Source organism: Hevea brasiliensis, chromosome 9, assembly GCF_030052815.1.
Source record: "Hevea brasiliensis isolate MT/VB/25A 57/8 chromosome 9, ASM3005281v1, whole genome shotgun sequence".
Taxonomy (NCBI): domain Eukaryota; kingdom Viridiplantae; phylum Streptophyta; class Magnoliopsida; order Malpighiales; family Euphorbiaceae; genus Hevea; species Hevea brasiliensis.
The window spans coordinates 27,047,929-27,066,121 of NC_079501.1; the positions used below are offsets into that span (position 1 = coordinate 27,047,929).

The following is an 18,193-nucleotide window of genomic DNA, read 5'->3' on the forward strand; positions in this document are numbered from 1 at the left end:
TTGAAAGTGTATTTTTTTTTTTTCCTCTATTACACAATGGTCACAACTCAGAATCAGATCTTCACATATCCCTACTACATTTTGCATTTTAAAGGGACAGACAGGGGTAAGGCCGAATTGTATGCATTGTTCCTAAACTTGAGGCGCTATAACAGTGATGTTTTTAAAACTTCAACTCTTTAACTTCGTGCACATAAAAATTCCTTCGACGGTTCGATCTGCTATTGAAGGTTTTCTACCTCTTCTCATCACTCTGCTCTCTCTCTCCCGTTTCTCTTGCTCACTTTGTACTTAACTTCTTAAAGATAAAGTTATTTGTTAGCGAATGTGTATTGTAGCCAATATGTTAGTTGCAAGTGTGTTCACTACATATGTATTTATTTTATTATAACTAAAGGTTATTTTATCTTTAATGTTCATATTAATTTTAATAACCATTAACTAATAAAGATAAAGTTTATATGACTTACATGCATTGTAGCGAAAATTATAATATAGTTATAATTATGAGACTCCGACTGCATTATAGTATTATTTCAAAAATATTCCTGATCAATATTATATTGAGATTGGACATTGACATAACTATTGAGGCCAGTATACATTGCATTCTTTACTTTATGAAAGGAAGTAGTAGTTCTCATTAACCTGAGGTGTATGGAATACTTAGAATCAACATGTAGGTACTTATTGTGACAAGTTTATTGAACTGACCCACATGAGAATTCCATATGAAAGTTTATCTGTGTTTATGAAAAAACTCACGTGACAGTTGTATAAATGATATTTAAACTTAAGATACTATATTTTGATACTGCTCTCATATCATTCTATATAAGGATAACAAATGTGCCAACTGTTGAATACATTATGAACTATATAGAGATATTTAATTATCAAGATAGAATTCATCATTCTAGGTAATTAGAGAAAATATTTCCATTATTCTTAGCAAGTGTGAAATGCTAAATTCTTGCGCAAGGTAAAATAAGATTGAGAATCTTATTTAATTAATCAATAACACTGAAATAATATAAATGATTTATATATAGCAAACATATTTCATGCATCAATATATAAATCGGAATATTATGATGAAGGGACATTAGTTACACAATCGATCACAAAAATATTAGTCAAATCACTTTAAAGAGTTTTAATATTTAGGTAATCATTACTTATGGCTAGATATCAATAATGATCTATAAATATAATTAATCAATTATGAATTGATAATAAAATTAAAATATTAATTTTATTTAATTATATTTATTTTTAATATATTAGGAACATAATGGGTCACACATATATGATTGTAAGTGAGGAATTAAAAGGGGTTATCAACATGGACTTGATTAAAACAAAATAAAATAATTCTAAAGGCTTATGGACCAAAACATAAATTTTATTTAGACTGCTTAATGTCCAAATAATTAAGAGTGTACTTAATTTAAAATTTCAAGAATTGTAGAAATTAATAAGGGTGTAAATGAACTAAACAGCTCGTGAGTTATTTGAGGTTCGGCTCAATAAAAGCTCGACTCAGTTCAGCTCGATTTCTAAACGAGCCGAACTCGAGCTTGTATTTTAAGTTCGTTTAATAAACGAGCCGAGCTCGAGCTCAGCAGTATTCAACTCAAGCTTGAGTTCGAGCTCAACTCGTTTATAAGTTCGCTTTGGCTCGTTGAACAAGCTCGCGAGATAGCTCGTTGAATAGGTTCACAAGCTGACTCGTTAAACAGGCTCGCGAGCTGGCTCATTGAACAGGGTCGTAAGTAAGTTCATTTACAAAAATATTTATATTAATTATTATAAATTTGATAATATTATAAATATATTTATTTTGTTTATAATTATTTTTATAATAATATATTATTTAAAAATATAATGTAAACAATATATAAAATATATTTATAATTATATAGTTATTTATGCTTTAGATCTATTTTTTTAAAAAAATAAGTTGATTTTTATATGAGAATAAATTTAGAATATTGGATAATAAATACATAAAAATTATTGTGAACTATTTTATTTATATTAAATTACTAAATAAATTAAAATTATATACTTTTAGCGTTAGTGTGATTTAAAACATGAAGCATATTTCTCTCTCTCTCTCTCTTTCTTCTCTATTAAAATTTTAAACTTTTAAAAGATTAAGTTTCAAAATTAACATTAATATATCTAACAATTATTATTACTTTCTTTCTATATGTAGTCTCACTTCTAATATCTTGATTAGTTTTCTTTTATGTGAACTTTAAACTTTTAAAAGATTAATATTCAATTTTAATACTAAACTATTTATCCATTATTATTATTCTTATCTCTCTAAGAACTTTCTCTTTATGCAACCTTTAAAAATTTCTCTCCTAAATCTTTTTTTACTTAATATTACCCACTTATTCCCTAAAAATTTAATTGTTAATATGTTAAATTTAAATTATAATACTATTGAGTTTAGTTAAGAGCCATGAAATTAGATTATGCGTGTGTGTGTATATATATATATATATATATATATATATATATATATATATTTATATAATTGAGTTTATTATAATTGTCATTAATATATTGATAACATATAATATATTATATTTATATTACATAGTAATTTTTTTAATTAAATCATAATACTATTGAGTTTAGTTAGGTGTCATGAGATTAGATTGTGTGTGTATATATATATATATATATACACACATGTAAGTGAGTTGATTATAATTATAATTAATATATTGATATCATATAATATCTTGAATTTGTATCATATGTTAATTTTTTTAATTAAATCATAATATTATTAACTTTAGTTAAAAACCATGAAATTAGATTAACCATATATATAATGTAAATATAATTTTTTAATTAAATTTAAACCTTAAAAATTTATAAATGTAATAATAAATATGATAAAATTTTAATTATACATTATATCGTACCACTAGTTTTTTTATTGTAACAAATTATTTATATAAAATAAAAGTTAAACTTTACAAATAAAAGTTAATAAATTAAAAAAAAAAAATCTGAGCTGGGAAATAGAAAGGGGCCCGCAAGGGGGGGAGGCGTGTTGAGTGGCTTCCCTTGAGCCACTCACCCCCACACCCTAACTTAAATGCCTTCTTTTGGTTGGCTATCAAGTCAACATGTGGAGTCCAAATGGTTCCTTAGTATTTGTTATTTTAATTTTAAATTTATTTTAATTAAAATTAAATATATTTTAATTATAATCAATTTAATTTTTAATTTACTTTTATTTAAATTAAATTTTATTTAATATAATAATATTAACAAGCTTGAATTTAATTTATAAATGAGCCGAGTTTGAACTTGATTTGTTTATATTATAAATGAGTTCGATACGAGCCGAGCTCAAATTGAGCTCGAGTTTAATATATATGTAACAAGCTGAGTTCGAGCTTAAATATTAAAACGTGAATCGAGCTCAAGCTGAGTTCGAGCTTGAGAAAAAATATAATTAGTCGAGTTTGAACTATTTAAATATCAGCTCGACTCGATTCGTTTACATCTCTAAAAATTAATTATGTGATTTTTAATTTTTATAGAGATTAATTTATAATTAATCAATTTAATATGTTAAATTATGAATTATAAATTTTGGCTCATATAAAAGGAGCGTTGTCTTCGTTATTCCGACAATGGAGCTTTCATTTTCACTTGAGTTAGCACTCAAATTTCCTTTTCTCTATAAAAGTCTTGGAGAATTTTCTCACAACCTAATTTAATGGGTAGCAAATTTTCAAAATTAATTAAGATAATTAGCTCATAGTGAATTTTAAATATCACCATTTCATAAGTTAATTAAAGTTTATTTTTATTTTTTAATTTTTTACTCAATTTATTGTACAATTAATATTTCCTAACATTATTATATTTGAAAATTGGAGTACAATGTCGTTTCAAATAAAATATTAGTAACTAAAATGTAAAGCATTTTAACGGAATTAAGTGTAGTGAAATTAAAAGGTTGGGAAAATTTAACAATTTTTTGAGCAAATATTCAAGTACAAATTTTGTTAAATGTCAAATAACATTGTGTGAATTACCTTAATCAAAATTTTATATCTCCAAAGATGAATTAAGAAATGCTGGCCGCTGTTGAATACCAAAGATGAACAATAGATAGAATGAATGAATGATTGTTTCTTTAATAAATAAAATAAAATAAAATATTATTCTTTGCCTACCCCTAAAGATCCAATCTGACTAGCTACAGATCCTTCGACAGGACAGCCACGCCTTCAAAGAAACTAGAGTGCCTGCTGTAGCTGATTCGCTGCACAAATTGTTACAAGAGAGGAAATCATCACAAATTATATTTTGATGGAAAGAAAGAGTAACAAAGAATATCAGGCGCAAGTCATAGTTACAAACAACAAATTTACACAAGCACTTAGGCTTTTTTAACAAAATACTGCTTTTTGAAAAAATAATTATCAAAAGAGTGTGATATGAGAAATTAATATTTATCAAAAGGGGAGTGAAGTTTATTGAGTTGGATGAGAGAGAGCGAGAGAAACATAGAGCGTCTAATTAATAAAAAATAAAAGAAAATCATTGAAAAGTAAAAAAATAATAGTAAAAAAGCAATAGAGTGAATAATGAATAGGAGTGTAAACGAATCTGTAACACCCCTGATTTTTTATATATTATTATTGGGCTTCGTGTAGGTATCCTCAATTCGCGGAAATTCGACAGTTGTCCTGGATCAGAAATTTCCGGCAGACCATCACTACCGGAAAAGTCTCCGAATTGGATCGAGGTTTTGGCTACCCCACCATTGTCAGGCATCCCGAGCGCGTTCCCGAAGTCGGAATCGGCAAAGGTAAACCCGAACCTTGCTTTTTCGTAATTTTCTAGTGCTTAAATAGGATTAAAAATTCATAAAATATTCGTGGTAGCTTAGAAAATTACGATTCTTTTTGCAATAGCTTAGTAATATTGCTAAGGACCGCGGGGCAAAGTTTTATAATTTTTAGAGCTTGTTTGGGCAATTTTTGCAAAAATGATCAATTATAATGACTAAATTGAAATTTTTTCATATTGTGATGAATGATTGATTTGATGGGCCCAGGATGGGCTGTGTGATGTGATTGAGTTGTGGATATATGGATTGTGGATATAGAAGTGTGTTTTGAGCCCTTTTGCAGGTTGGGTAGGTCCTAGGTATAGGGGAGACTCTGCCGGATTTTCGGCATGACTTAGGACGTATTTGGTCTTTTCTTTATTTGTATTGAGTCATTTGTGTTAAATAAATGTAATGTAATTGTCAGGTGAGCCGGGACAGCCTTCTTCCTCCGCCCAGCCGCCACAGTGATTGTCGTCAAGTCTGTGAGTAAAATATTAATTTTAATTATAATTTCGATATTATTATATGTTCAGCATGCCCATGCATCACTTATATGCATATATTTATGTAGTTAAACTCTAGGCACGATTTATGTTGCATTCATAACTGTTAATGTGCCATGAGTGTTGTTGTGGTAATTTGGAGCAGTGTGCGTGCGTTGGCGTGCGTGTGATGTGGTGTGGACTATGGATAGGACGGGGTAGTCACGGCTTGAGTTCTTCGCTGGGACCCGTTCCTTCGAGGGGTAGTCACGGCTTGAGTTCTTCGCTGGGACCCTCGATTTGGTTTATTAAGCGAAAGTCCGGCTTGAGTTCTTCGCTGGCACCAGGTTGGATCTAAGAGAGCTGTATAGGGGATCAGCTCCCAATATATTATGATTGATGCTACAGGGTGCGTGAGTGCTCCAAATTACCTTTTTGATGCTATGATGTGAATATGATGTTGATGTTGCATTTCACGCTACAGGGTGCATTAGTTACAGATAGTTATAGAGATTATGGTTAAAATTGATATTTTACTCTCTGAGTCGAACGCTCACTCCTGTTCAAAAATTTTTACAGGCCACAGGAGGATATTTTTTTGAGGTTAACCTGCTTTCTCCCTCGCAGGTCGACATTACTCGCTTGTATAAACTTGTTAAATCTTAGAATTTCCGCATGTGTTAGAAATGTTTATTTGATTTGGGTCTGTAAACTAAATTATTATTTTTGGACCTGTAAACTTAAATGTGCTATGCATGTTTGATGGATTGGATGAGGGAGCTGAGCTCCCATTTATTTTATGTTGATGAGTATGTGGAGGGTGAGCTGAGCTCCCCAATTGACTATATATTGTGTTTACAGGTCGGGTGAGTCGAAAACTCCCCGTTGGAAAGTCCATTTTATGGCCGGACTCTGTCCGTTTGTTTTCTTGAATTTGGGCCCAATGGGCCTTAGAATTGGGTAAATGAACAGTTAAGGCTTACTACGGGCCTCGGGGGCTTTAGGCTGGCCCAGGTCCTAGTGCCGGTCCGGCCCATAGGTTGGGTCGTGACAGAATCAAACTGAACACGACTCATTTTAAATTTGTTTATTATATTAACAAGTCAAATTCAAACTTAACTCATGTCAAGTTTGATAAATAATTAAAATAAATTTAAATGCAAGCTCGATAAGATTAAATTCAGTTTGAGTTCATTAAGTTTCATTTCAAATTCGATGACCTCGACTCGAGCTCGAGCTTAAGCTCGATTGTTATTATATATATTTGAACTCACAATTATTTTCATAATACGTTATTACATAAGTCCATAGTCATAATAATAAAAAATAATAAAAAAAATAATTTAAAACACTTTGTAAATTATTTTAAAATAACACAAATTATAACATCATCATAATTCAAATAAAACTAATTATTCTTTATTCTTTTAATTCAAAATTACGTAATTTTAAATTAAAACTATATAGTTTTAAAATTACGTTATAAATTTTATGTAATTATAATTAAATTGCTATTTTATTTTTCTAATGTTATTTTGATAAAATATATTATTTTTTGTATTATTAATTAATTCATACTGTTAATAATTTTTATTAATTTTTTATATAAATATATTATAATTTTTTACTATTTTTATATTTAATTTATTTAAATAAGTATAACAAGATTAAATATATTAGATTATTTAATTTTTTAAATTATATTTGGTGTTTTATATCTTTTACTAATACTCTATTTAAGATATGAGCAAATTAATTTATATAAAATAAGTAGAAAATTAATATTAAGTATAATAATAATTACGAAAGCATATATTTAAGCTATATATATGGAATATGGACTAGTGCTAAACTTAAACTTTAACCTTTTAAAGGTTTACAGTTTAAAGAGAGAGATATTATAAAAATAGATACTAAGAAAAAGATAGTATAGGGAGTAGTAATATATGAATAGATTAGTTAGTTTTAATAGAAAAAAAATATGTGAGAGACTATAAAGAGAGAAAAAGTAATAATAATCATTAAATAAATTACTATTAAATTTGAAGTTTAATATTTTAAAAGTTTAAAATTTTTAAAAACTTAAAATACAGAGCGAAAGAGAAAGAGAGAGATATGAATTCATATTTTAAATCGTACAATGGCTACCAAAACTACGTAATTAAGTTCTCATTTATTTAATATTTTAATACAGATAAAATGGTTCAAAAGAATTTTTACGCATTTAATATATATATATATATATATATATATATATATATATATATATATATATATATATATATATATAATATTTTAAATTTATTTCTCATGCAAAATTAACTTCATTTTTTATAAAAATTATATATAAAATATAAATAATTATATTTTATAAATGCACTTTTTATTTTGTAATTATCATAATTTTATATAATAATATAATATTTGATAATATACTATTTTATTATATTAAAACCATATATTTAATATTCTGATTTTATTTTTATACAAATTAACTTTATTTAAAAAATAAATTACAAATAACTACATTTTCTATATTGATTATATTATAATTTTAAATAATATATTTTTATATATTATTTTTAAAACAATCACAAATAAAATAAATATATTTACAACATTATAAATTATAATTACTAATATAAATATTTTGTAAACGAGTTAGCTTATGAGCTTATGAACGAGCCTTAAAATGAACCTATTTACGAATTAGTTCATGAGCTAATTTACAAGCCTATTTAATGAGCCTGATCGAGAGCCTTTTTAACGAGTCAGATTTTGAGCATATTTAAAGAGTTAGATCGCGAGCCTATTCAACGAGCTAACTCGTGAGCCTGTAAACAAGTCGAACTCGAACCAAATACTGTTAGGCTCGAGATTGACTCAGTTATTAAACGAGTCTAAAATTCGAGCTCGAACTCGGCTCATTTAAAAAATGAGCCAAACCGAATCGAGCTTTTATTGAGCCGAGCCTAGTCGAACCTCGAGTAGCTCACGAGCAACTTTATTTGTTTACATCCTAATAATGGAAGCGTCAAATACCAAAAGTTAAAAAAAAAAAAAAAAAAAAAAAGTTGGACGTGATTATGAGTCGCGTCTGGCTGCAACCCACGCCTGCCCTTCCTGCCATTTTCAGCAATTACAATTATGCATGTTAATTACTTATCTTAGCAATATTTGATTCAATCATTTTGATTAAATTTAATAATTAATTTTTAATTATTTTGATTAAAATTTTTAATAATTAATTTACACATTTAATTATATTTTTAACCTAATTTATAATTAATCTTTTCATTTTCATAAATAATCATTCTCATACAATTATGCTAAGCTTTATTTTTTTTTTCCTAGAAATGAGAGTTAATTTGAATACTGTTGTCAAATAATTAAAATAAAAAGAAATAAATAAAAGAAAGAAAGGTTTTTAATTTTTTATTTTTAATAAAAAATTTGATTTTAATTGAAAATCAAGCTAAATGATTTCAGTTTGACTCAAATTAGATTTTAGTCAACTTAATTATGATCTATTCATTTTCAATTATAATTCAAGATTAAACTAGACTGATTTTAGATTGATACGATTTTGAATTAATCCTTAAATGAATCTAAATTGAGAATAATTTCTTCTTTAATATTTATAATTATGAGTACTCTCGATCATTTTGAACATTACAATTAAATTATTTGTGCAAGTGATTTTGTAGATATATCATAGTATTCAAAATAAATAATTATGCAATATTTCTTAATTATGTAATAAAAATTTTATGATTTTACCCAATAAATAACAGTGATAAACCCTTTTAATAGAAAAACAAGAACCTTCAAAATGTATTCCGTTGTTGTTGTCCTTGAAAGTTGCTAACAATTTAAATTAAAAAATGAATGACTCATATTTTTTAAATTTTATTTTATATAATAAAAAAATTTAAAAGAGTCAAATTGTAAATAATGACCCAAATACTACTTCAACAAAAATGTTTGGGTTGGAAAAGGATTTCATCAACAAAAATCTATTTCTCTTTTTTAGGATATACCCTAAAATATATATTTTAAGATGATTTGGACTGTGGACATTCTTGTATTTCAAAATGTTTCATAATTTAGCAATCGTTTAATTATTATGGTCTATTAATCAAATGTTGAGACACTAGTTTGAACAAAATTGATGACCAAAATATATAAGAGTGAATAAGTTTGTCCACTTTACAAGATAGGAAAGAAATTACACCATACAGAAGAAGAGCACTTTCTTACCCTCTTCATTAAACCAAATATATAACTTAAATTCTTACATGAGTAAAAGCAAAACTAAAAGTTAATAACAGATCCATATTTTTCATTAATGTATATTAGTGAATTCTTGGGTATTTTCTTATCAACTTTCTCTCAACTTGTAGAGTGTTTTTTTTTTTTTTTTTTTTTTTTTTTTATTATCAAAAAATTTTTTAATTTTAAAAGTTATACTAAAATCCCTTACGTAGCAGTGTCACGCTGTTAAAAAATTAAATAAAAAAATCACCATAGCATTTCCTCTACCACCATTTCTTTTCACAAATCATATTTTCTTTCCTTTTATCTTTACTCATTTCCGTCCACTTACAACATCTCCCACAAATCACTTTCAAAATTTTAGCGTAACATTTTTTAAGTTTAAGGATTTTAGTGTAATAATTTCAAAATTTAGGAATTTAGTGATATAAAAATAAAAATGAGAGATAAAAGTGAAATATCACACAAAATTGAAGGATAACGGGTAAAAATTTAACCCTGAAATCTTCTGCGGCTCTGTATCAAGGACTAGAAATGGAACTCCCCGAACCAAAGATGAATACACACGCGCATTTAGGACCCGTATGTATATTTTCAATTCACGTGGATATTAAGTACAAAGAAAAATATCCAGCCCTGTTTCAAACTTCCTCAAACTAAATACAAATGTCTAAAATAGAAAGATTGACAATTATAATCCCCCACCTCCAGATGTTGTGAAAATCAACTTTGACGTGGCTGCCGCTCGCCGAGTTAATAGAGAAGCTACCGCTGCTGTAGCAAGAGTGCATTCTGGGCACCCTATTGCTTGGTGTTGTCCAAGGTATGCGGGGATTTCTTCTCTTCTCCTCTACTCTAGAAAGTTTGGCATGTAGAGACGCCATCTCTTTGGCTAAAAACAGAGGTTTTAAAAAGGATCATTCTAGAAGGAGACTCACTCGTCCTTACAAGAGCCTTGTCTGCTTTATCTAAAGAAGACACTCCTTTGGAAATTCAAGGCTTAGTTTCTAATATTCACTCTATTGCAGTCTTATTAGAGGAAGTTTCCTTCGTTTTTGTCAAAAGAGATAGGAATAAGACAGCTTACTCTATAGCTAGCCATTCTCATCATGACCTCTTTCCACTGTAATTCCCTTATACAATAACATTTTGTATACAATCCGTTGCCCATTTAAGGGTTTTTAATGACATTACTATCTTTGAAAAAATAAAAAGACAATTATAGGACCACATGCCTGGCGCATCCATTTGGATAACATAGTTATTTAATGACAGAACTCAAAATACAAGCTCAAGCAATTTTTCCTTGATTACAGGCAACAAAATGTTGATGTTTACGTCAGCATGCATGCATGCATGTTCCTTCAAGTTTGGATCAAGCGTCATTTTCATGGAGTGCAAAGACTTCAATGAAAACCAATATACCTTGTGGGCAAAATTATCAGTGATTTTCATATAAAACCAATTCATAAAAGGGAGAGAATGAATATACTGTCACCAAATTAACCCCTTGGCATCAGCTAATCTAAATTAATATAGTCATTACACACAATTAAGATCTGCACTTTCTGTCAAACCATTACTCAATTTCACTAAGTATAAACCACTTAATGTATCAAACACCAACTTTAAAACTGACATTGAATGTGAGAAGGGGCAAAGCTAAGCATTGCTTTTTTGTTGAGGGGAACTAAAGATCATGTCAAATCTATCTTGTGTCAAACCATGAAAATAAGAATCAGCATAAAACTAAAGAAATCGGCCCAGTCTCGGCCGATAAAATCCAAAACTGCCCATTACAGAGCATGCAGAATCTCAGTGGAGACCAGCCGTCCAGATAAGAATTACTGTTGAACAACCTTCTGAATTTAAGCATGCCAGGTGCAAAGGTCATTTGATATCTCAAAGTTCAATGAAGCAAAGTAGAAACAATCATCCACTCTCCCATTGGCAAATTGAGTTATTGAAGTATATGATTTAGCATTTACAACCTAACATTAAAATCTAAAAACAATTTATCGCCGGGCTTTGCCCATAATCTATTTTCCTGCAACTATCAACTAGTTATCTCGTTGAATGAGGCAAAAGATCCATGTAGTCCATCCCAAATAATTTGAAATTAGAACTTTATTGTTGTTGTATCAACTAGTTATCTCATTCTTCATAATGTAAAACAAAAAACTAAAACCTCAATCAAGGTCTGATTATTCCATACATAAATGGCCCGAGATTAAAATCAGTGCATAAATAAGGCTTAGAAAACTCAACCAACATAATATTACAAAATATATTAGAAGCTATTGCAAATCTCTACCAGAAGGAAACATCAATGACTGTCGTAAGTCATATTCCATAATCCAAAATGCAGGAAGAACAAAAATCTGGCCAACACGTAATTTCTTGCATTTATCCAAATATGATACCCATTTCATTACAAGGAAATGCCAAAAAAGGAAAAATCTTGAACAAAAAAAAAGCATCAAACAAATTTTTTGGCCCAATCGAGCCAAATACAAAAGCAGCAAATTTAAATTGCCTGAAAGTGAACGGATTCAGTAAAAGCGTCAATACATTAGCTGCACAATATAAACACTTAAACACGTACAGAAAGCCCCAGAATCTTTAATGAAAAACTTAGCATTACTTGAATAATTAGAAGAACACCATCATCATCCATCACAATCAATACCCAAACAAACCCTAGACCCCCAAACCAAAAAGAGAAAGCCAAACCTTACCCAAAGTACTTCTGAAAATTTAAAAAGCAAAAACATAAACAAACACGCGCAAATTCTTAGTCGATCTTACTTCACTTGGCTACCATCCTAGCAATGAAATCTTCGTAGCGGATTCTGCCATCCGGCCCGACATCAACTTCCCGGATCCATTCATCGAATTCGGATGGCTCCAGCTTCTCTCCAATGCTAGTCAAAATGTGGCGCAGATCCGCAACGGAAACGAACCCAGTGGAGTCCTTGTCAAGCACTTTAAAGGCATCGCGGAGCTGACGATCGAAGGGTTCTGGTTTCATGTGCTTGGCCATGAGATCGAGGAATCTGGAAAAATCGAAAGGAGCGTTTAGGTTTTCCTCGGCGATAATGGTCTTGAGTTGGGCCTGGGTGGGATTGCCCCCGAGAGAACGCATTAGGATCCCCAATTCGGAAGGGGCGATCTTGCCGTCACCGTCGGTGTCGAAGAGCGTGAACGCTTCTTTCATTGAGGAGACCTGCTCCTCGCTCAGATCCTTGCCCATTTTCCGGTTCGGATTCGGGTCTTGCCTATTTCTCTCTACAAAATGATCTCCCAATCCTTCCGCTGTCTGGAAATGGTAGCGCACGCTGTGCGTGTGAATTTTGAAGGAAATGACGAAATGGGAGGCAGGTTTTCAGGGTAGGAACGGCGTCGTTCTCTAGGGCCAAAGCGACGCCGTTTGAAGGATTAAATGAATCGAATTATAATGAATGGGGTCATAGGGTGTATAGAAGTAGGAGTGGCCCCGGTTCAAGAATCACCGGTTTAGATTCAATGAAATTATGAATCTGAACTAAACCATCAAGGGATGATTTGAAAGACGGTTCTTAAACCGTCAGTTCCGGTTTGAGCTCCGATTTAAAACGGTTTGAAGGGGGTTCGAAAAAGAACGGTTCAAGACAATTTGGAGGACGGTTTAGAAGTGGTTTAGGGATGGTTTAAGGGTAACTTATATAAAAAAAATTAAAGAAAAATTTTATTGATTCAAAATTTAAGTTATATTTGTAAAATATTTTAATTTTTCTTATAAATCTTTTAATCAAAATAAAATAAGAAAAAATAGAAAGAAAATAATTTATCTTTAAGAAAAATTTAATAAATAAATACTTGAACCTGATTAAAAAACTAGAGATGAAATTATTTTTTTTTAAAGAAATTAGTAAAAAGTGTATGAACTTAATTTTACCTAAATATCCTTTTAGAATTTAGAGGAATAAAAATTTATAGTTCTATTACTTGCCTTTTTTTTTAATTATATAATAATTGATAATTAAAAAGTATAAAAGAGAAAAAAAATTAAAATAGAGGGTATTGGAAATTTTATTGAGAATTTAAAGTAATAACAAAGTAATTGAGATAGTATTAAAAATTTTAGTAAGTATATAAAATAATAAAGTAGGAAAATTGAAAGAGTATTGGAAATTAAAATGAATGTAGAAAATAATTATTTAGAGAATTTGAGAAAAATTAAAAAAATATTAAGAATTGAAGAAAATGCAGAGAATAATTGTGTAGAGAATTAATGATATATATAAATAAATTACGAGTGAGGTAACATATTTATTGAATTTTTTTATATTTAAATCTCTGGTTTAATCCGATTTAAAATCGTTGGTTTAATCAGGTTCGGAACCGCCGGTTCACGATTCTTAAAAAATATGAACCTGAACCAAACCGTAAAAGGACGGTTTCAGTCCTGTTCGAAGCCGGTTCCAGTTTTGACTAATTTTAATCCAAACTAGTTTCGGTTCGATTTCGATTCAAAATCGAACCGTGGCCACCCTATATAGAAGCAAGACGCTGCTGAGGTTACATCATTTCATCAACTTAATTAATTCTCCATGTGTAATATCAAGTGAGCAGATTTTTTACGGTTCTTCTAAAAAATAATTATGGTAACTTTATTTTTTATAATAAATTTCATTTTATTAATAACTATATTTAGATATATGTAATTTAATTTATTAATAAAATATATAAAGTATAAATTTAATAAATGCGGTGATGAATTAAAAAAAATTTTCTGCGATTAATATATACAAAATATAGCAAAGTATTATAAAAAAAATGTTCTTATCTATAAAGTTATCAAAAATTGTATTATTATTAATGCTATTAAATACATCTCTATTTATGTAAATAACTAAATAATTATAAGTAAGAGTCAATTAATTTTTCATTATAAGAGTTTTTTTTTTTTTAAATAACTCAATACTTAAATTTAAAAAAATCAATTAATAATAAAGTAATTAGAAGAAAACACGTGAAGTATTATTAAGTTGCATAAACTTCCAATTATAATATAAATTAACTACATTTTCAGAGTTTTAATTTTCAAAAAATTCTTTAGGAATATGCAGGGTTGGGTGTAATTAGTAGCGCTTCGTTTCTACAAAATTATGCAAGTCCAACATTAACGAATAGAACTTGACACCTTGTGGGTACGAAGGCCTCAACTTTGCCACTAAACTAATATCTCATTTGTTGATAACGTTAGTATTATTTTATTAAAGTGAGAATGTTTGCGTTAATTTTCTTTGTACGTGTTAATTTTTTCCTTGTTATCAATCAGTTATCATCAGGCTAGAGTGACTTAGTGAAAGGGCTATGATATGTATTTAACTCCAATTCAATCTTTTATAATAGTACTAAATATTGTCTTCACTTAATATATGAGTTGATTGATTGTATATAGTTTATAATATTAATATCTTAGAACTCACTTTGAACTTAGTTGTATATCACTTTTTATGGAATTAAGTTAAATCAAAATGTCAATACTAACAATAAATTTTGAATCTAAGAGAGCCATGACTGTAAGAGTATAAACGAATTAAATTATTAATGAGCTACTCAAAACTCAGCTTGTTTTCTAAAAACCTATCAAGTATTATCTTGGAAGAATTAATCATGTCTTCCAGGCAGCATGGACAAAGAAGATTAACGAGGGAAGAACGTGCTATGAGGGAGCACTATAAGTACAGCCACACAACCAAGATGAAGGCAGAAGCAAATTTAAAAAAAAAAAAAAAATCACCTTGTCCCTTGTGCAAAAGGAATAATCATCCACAAGAAAAGATGTTGGTGGAAATCAGAAACACGATGTAAAAGAAAGTGACCAGTTAGGACACAGAGATGCAATGCACAACAAACAAGAGAAATCAAAGTTGCCGTGGTTCAACTTTAGAAGGAGTCATTTTGATGACAACAAGAGTTTGTAGTTCCTAAGTTAAGGAGGAGTATTGAAATTGGATTTTTCTTATCTAGATTCGGACCATTATATATTCAAGATATAAGATATATGATAAGATTCATTTATTAAATATATAAATTTCACATAATTATATTTTAAATTCATAATAAACTCGGTTCAGGAAAGAATTTTTCGTTGAAATTATTGACTTAGTAGCTGCAAAGTCTAAAAACAGATGCTTATGTGGTTGTTGAAATAGCCAAAACACGGCTTGAACATTTCCATTTAAGTTGTTATTCTTATTTCTAATTTTTAGAAATAATATGTCTATACTTAAAAATAGGAATTACGACTGAATGGGCAACAGATTTTATGATATTTTTGTTACGCTTTCTTCTATAAATTGATGCTTCAATTAAGCAAAAGTAGATAATTTTCTTTTTCCTTTTTCTTCTAAGTTGCCTTTGATTTTCATTTAGAAAACTAAATAATAATAATAACAATAAAATCAGTATATACAATTATCAGATAGATCATGTTTGCTATAGTAGAAGGAGAAGCGGTGTCGCCCCTTGACAGAGTGAGCATGTCTAGTCCAGACCCACTACTCGGATATAGAAGCCATATCAGTCCATTGACGTAGCCCATTACTGCTATATTCCGGGCTCACTTTCCTAGCCCAGAACTTTCTCCCATCTACTTTTCATTTTCAGCATCTTCCAATTTAAAAAAACAAAAGTAAAATTACTACTAAAATCCCCGTAATTATAATACGTATATACTGCAAATTCAAATTGATGGTAAGAATACGTGCATGATCCAAAGAGATTAAAAAATAAAAAATCCATGGCTGTAAAGAAAGAAAATCATGTTCTTATAATGGTGCAGAAATCATTACGCTCAGAAAGTAAAATTGAAAACACAATTCAAAAAGCAGATGCAAATCCTCCATCAGAAATTATAGCTACCAACTTTCACTCTCCAACTTCAAAATGTACATGCTTCCACATCCACAGGGACCCCATATCTCAGGCTTTGCATTTGTCTTCAATGCCCTGTCTATATCAGTGAAAATTGCCATGATCTCCATAGCTTTTAAAAATATAAATTGCCAGTTAAATCAAAAGGGATTAGAGAAAAATAATTATAATAATAATAATAATAATAATAGTAAGGGGTCCCCTATTCTTACGTCCTATGTCGTCATAGTGAAATCACAAAATCAAAGTTCCTTTTTTTGAAAGATGAGCAGCCTCCGAGTAGAAGATAAAAGATTAAAAGGTAAAAGTTAAAATCAAAGGGTAAACATTCTTGTTTATTATCATCCTCTCTAGAGAGAAATTGAAAATCAAACAACGACCTCCTACAGTATTTGAATTTGTTACTTGAATCGAAATTGACCTGCTCAAATTAAGAAATCGCAGCTGCATTTGAAAACTGCAAGTCAAATTAATTTAAAAAAATATTATATAAAAAATTAAAATCAAACCAAAATCAAAGAAAATTTTAAAAGATCAATATCTCTAAACCTTAATTAGAACCACCAATTCAAACTCAAAATTGAATTGAAATCTCTAAACCAAAAAGTAAGTTTGATTGTTTTTTTTTTCTTTATCACAATCTAATCGAGAATGGTGGAGAGATTTTTGAAATTAAGCAAGCATCAATTTTCAAGGAAATGACATCATTTTCATGGTCTATTTCTTTTCTTTTTAATCACCCACTAGCCCTAGTTTTTCTATGATCCTTTTTTCTTATTTTTATTTAATTATGTACACATGTAAGGAGTAGTGTTAGATGGGTTGGCATTAAAGCATTGAAAAATATGTGCACATAAACTATGCATAAATTATCAGTGGCTCCCCTTTTTCAAATTGTAAAGTTATTGGCAACCTACTTACCTTTTCTTGTGGGCCATGATTGGGGACCTAATTATCAAGACTTTCAAGTTCGGGTGTGTCTAATAGTTTTACCCCACTAAGTTAATTTTGTGTATTGCTTTTGGATACAAGTTTGGGTCTCTATTGTTTTGTTTTGAGTTTAATCCCAACTCATAATGATGTTATAGGATAATTTCATGGATTTTTTTCAATATAACAAATAGCTCATTAACGAGAATGGACTACATCTCAAAATATAACAATTTCATTGAATCCTTATTTTCATATAAGTTGTTTATATATTCAATTCACAATTAATATAGGATTTATCAATCTATGAAAAGATAATTTCATGTATTATATATATATATATATATAGGATTTATCAGTCTATGAGAAGATAATTTCATGCATCATATATATATATAGTTTGAAGAAATGTATTATATAGGTTTGACTAAAGAGGTATTTGGTACGCTAACTAGACAGGATATCCTTTTCAATTCAAGTGGTATCGGGCGCCATGCAGTGCATGCGATCCGGGTTCGAGTCTGCCTGCTTTGTAAAAAGCGACTTTGCGCTAAAGTGGGCACGAACCCGAGCATGCAAGTGGAGTCGTGGTGGGTTTAGGCTTGTGAACGAGACTAAAGAGGTATTTGATGAGCTGATTGGACAGGATATTTTTTTCAGTTCAAAACCGAGATTGTATTGAACAGAAGTATAAAATTTTATT

The 18,193-nt window shown here is 29.2% G+C and overlaps 1 protein-coding gene across 1 annotated transcript; it reads right to left on the reverse strand.

Moving 5' to 3' along the window:
• Positions 1-12,257: 12,257 nt before the first annotated feature.
• Positions 12,258-12,990, reverse strand: LOC110672913 (probable calcium-binding protein CML13). The gene has a single exon (XM_021835848.2). The coding sequence runs from the start codon at positions 12,887-12,889 to the stop codon at positions 12,446-12,448; it is 444 nt and encodes a 147-aa protein (XP_021691540.1). The 5' UTR covers positions 12,890-12,990; the 3' UTR covers positions 12,258-12,445.
• Between the last annotated feature and the right edge of the window lie 5,203 nt (positions 12,991-18,193).